General features: G+C 45.7%; 1 protein-coding gene across 1 annotated transcript; it reads left to right on the top strand.

Annotated features, from left to right (window-relative positions):
* Positions 1 to 121: 121 nt before the first annotated feature.
* On the top strand, positions 122 to 986 carry ASPGLDRAFT_62550 (uncharacterized protein; the record flags this gene model as incomplete). The annotated part of the gene is made up of 2 exons (XM_022548539.1): positions 122 to 182; positions 235 to 986. The coding sequence occupies exon 2, from the start codon at positions 459 to 461 to the stop codon at positions 984 to 986; it is 528 nt and encodes a 175-aa protein (XP_022395118.1). The 5' UTR covers positions 122 to 182; positions 235 to 458.
* Between the last annotated feature and the right edge of the window lie 878 nt (positions 987 to 1,864).

The following is a 1,864-nucleotide window of genomic DNA, read 5'->3' as shown; positions in this document are numbered from 1 at the left end:
CTGGAAGGGGTGACTTTGTGTATTTAGGTTGGCTGCTCTACATAATAAGGAAAAGATTCTGCTGGGATTCTGAAAACCACCATTATCTGCCATTATGGTGTCAGCCAGTCAACCAGTACTATGCAGTGGTTGAACCCGGCAAACACAAAATACCCAGAATCAGGCATTATCTCATACCTCAGGTGAAAGCCCTCGGATTGTGGGATTCCAATGGATGAATTTTAATTCAATTAGGCAACCAAGCATCATCGCAGTCCACCATTTCAACTGCCCCTGATGCTGCAGCAGTCAGTGACCTTGATGATGGCCCATTCAAACCCCCAACACATCTCTGCTGTGCAGAGAAGCAGGTTAAAACAAGGAAAAGGGTAGCTCCTCAGCATAATGAACAGCAAAACAAGAGGTGAGCACTTGATACTCCTGTACAGCAAGCACAAAGAACACTGCAGGTCCAGCCAATGCAATCACCTCATGATGCACTGGTGACAAGTACCAGGCCACTGGCCCAGGTAATGCCACCCCGTGTCTCACAATCGCCTCGGGATGCACTGGTGACAAGTACCAGGCCTCCTACTCTACAACAGACCCGGAGCCCATCCAGTGCCCAGGCTGGACCTAGCACGCCACATCCAGGCCCAAACCAGGTTTCCCATGCCCTGCCTGTACCTAGAAAAGTGCATATGGCAAATCGAATATTAGGTCCGCCGTCATTGCCTGAAGCTCCTGGCAGTGAGGCAGGGTCCATTGATTTGGATGGTAGCTTTTTCTTCATGCATCGTGATGATGGAAGCCACACCCAAATATCTGCACATGATGCCTTCCTGAAGCTCGACCAGCTCGCTCGACAGCAGTTTATCATGAGTCTCAACAATTGGGAGGTTGAGGAACCTGTTGAGCATGTTTTTCCTTCAATGTCTGCCAATGATGCAATGTTCAGGACTGCTGTGCAAAAAGTCCGTGATCTGTACAAGACATGGAAGAATTGAACGTTGACTGAGGCAGACTGTGTGTTTAGAGACATTGCAGTGATTGCAGGGGATAGACTGTCAGAAGTGTGAGATTTTAAGATACTGGGTGCGTGGTTGTCAGAGCATTTCCAGGAGTGGTGGCTGTCTCATGTCTTCCCATGGGCGGAAGAAGTTGTTAGATGGAATGAATGTTCTCCAAATGGGATTCAATGGGCCAGATGTGAGTTGTCCTCCAATTGCCCCCTTGGCTTTTTTCTAATCTATGCCATGCCAGATGTCTGTATACAGCTCATTGCACGGGCTAGGCTGTGTTCCCTGTATGGAAGACAGAATCAGCGAGACCCCAGGCTATGTAGATATGACCGTGGGTCACTTCTCAGCGTGTTTGACGGGCTGTATACATGACAGAAGGCTATGCAGATTGAGATAACAGTGCATGATTTTCCAATGTGTGTGGACTCAGTCAGGCGTTGTCAATGGAGACATGATACCATGGACATGAATGAGGACAGCAATGGGGAAGTCAGTGATGAGGCTCTACATCAAGAAGGATACAGCAATGATGATGAGCATGATGATGAGCATGATGATGACAACTATGTTGATGAGAATGGCAATTATGTTGATGATGGTTTGGGATATATACATGAAGATGAAGAAGTGAATCAGGAGACACTCACAACAGAAAATGACTTGAACCAGGGAGGTGGGAGATTATTTGAGACAGATGATTTAGAATGAAACTAGCTGTAATGAATGTTATTTGTTTTATATCATGTTACTTGTGTGTTCATATTGGGTGTGGTGTACTTCCTATAGCTCGACAGAGTCTGTATATATATATATATATATATATACAAATAATATATACACATGTAGATAGATAATAGGGACCT

This window comes from Aspergillus glaucus (assembly GCF_001890805.1).
Source record: "Aspergillus glaucus CBS 516.65 unplaced genomic scaffold ASPGLscaffold_66, whole genome shotgun sequence".
NCBI classification, from domain to species: domain Eukaryota; kingdom Fungi; phylum Ascomycota; class Eurotiomycetes; order Eurotiales; family Aspergillaceae; genus Aspergillus; species Aspergillus glaucus.
This window is presented reverse-complemented; position numbering and strand designations above follow the sequence as displayed.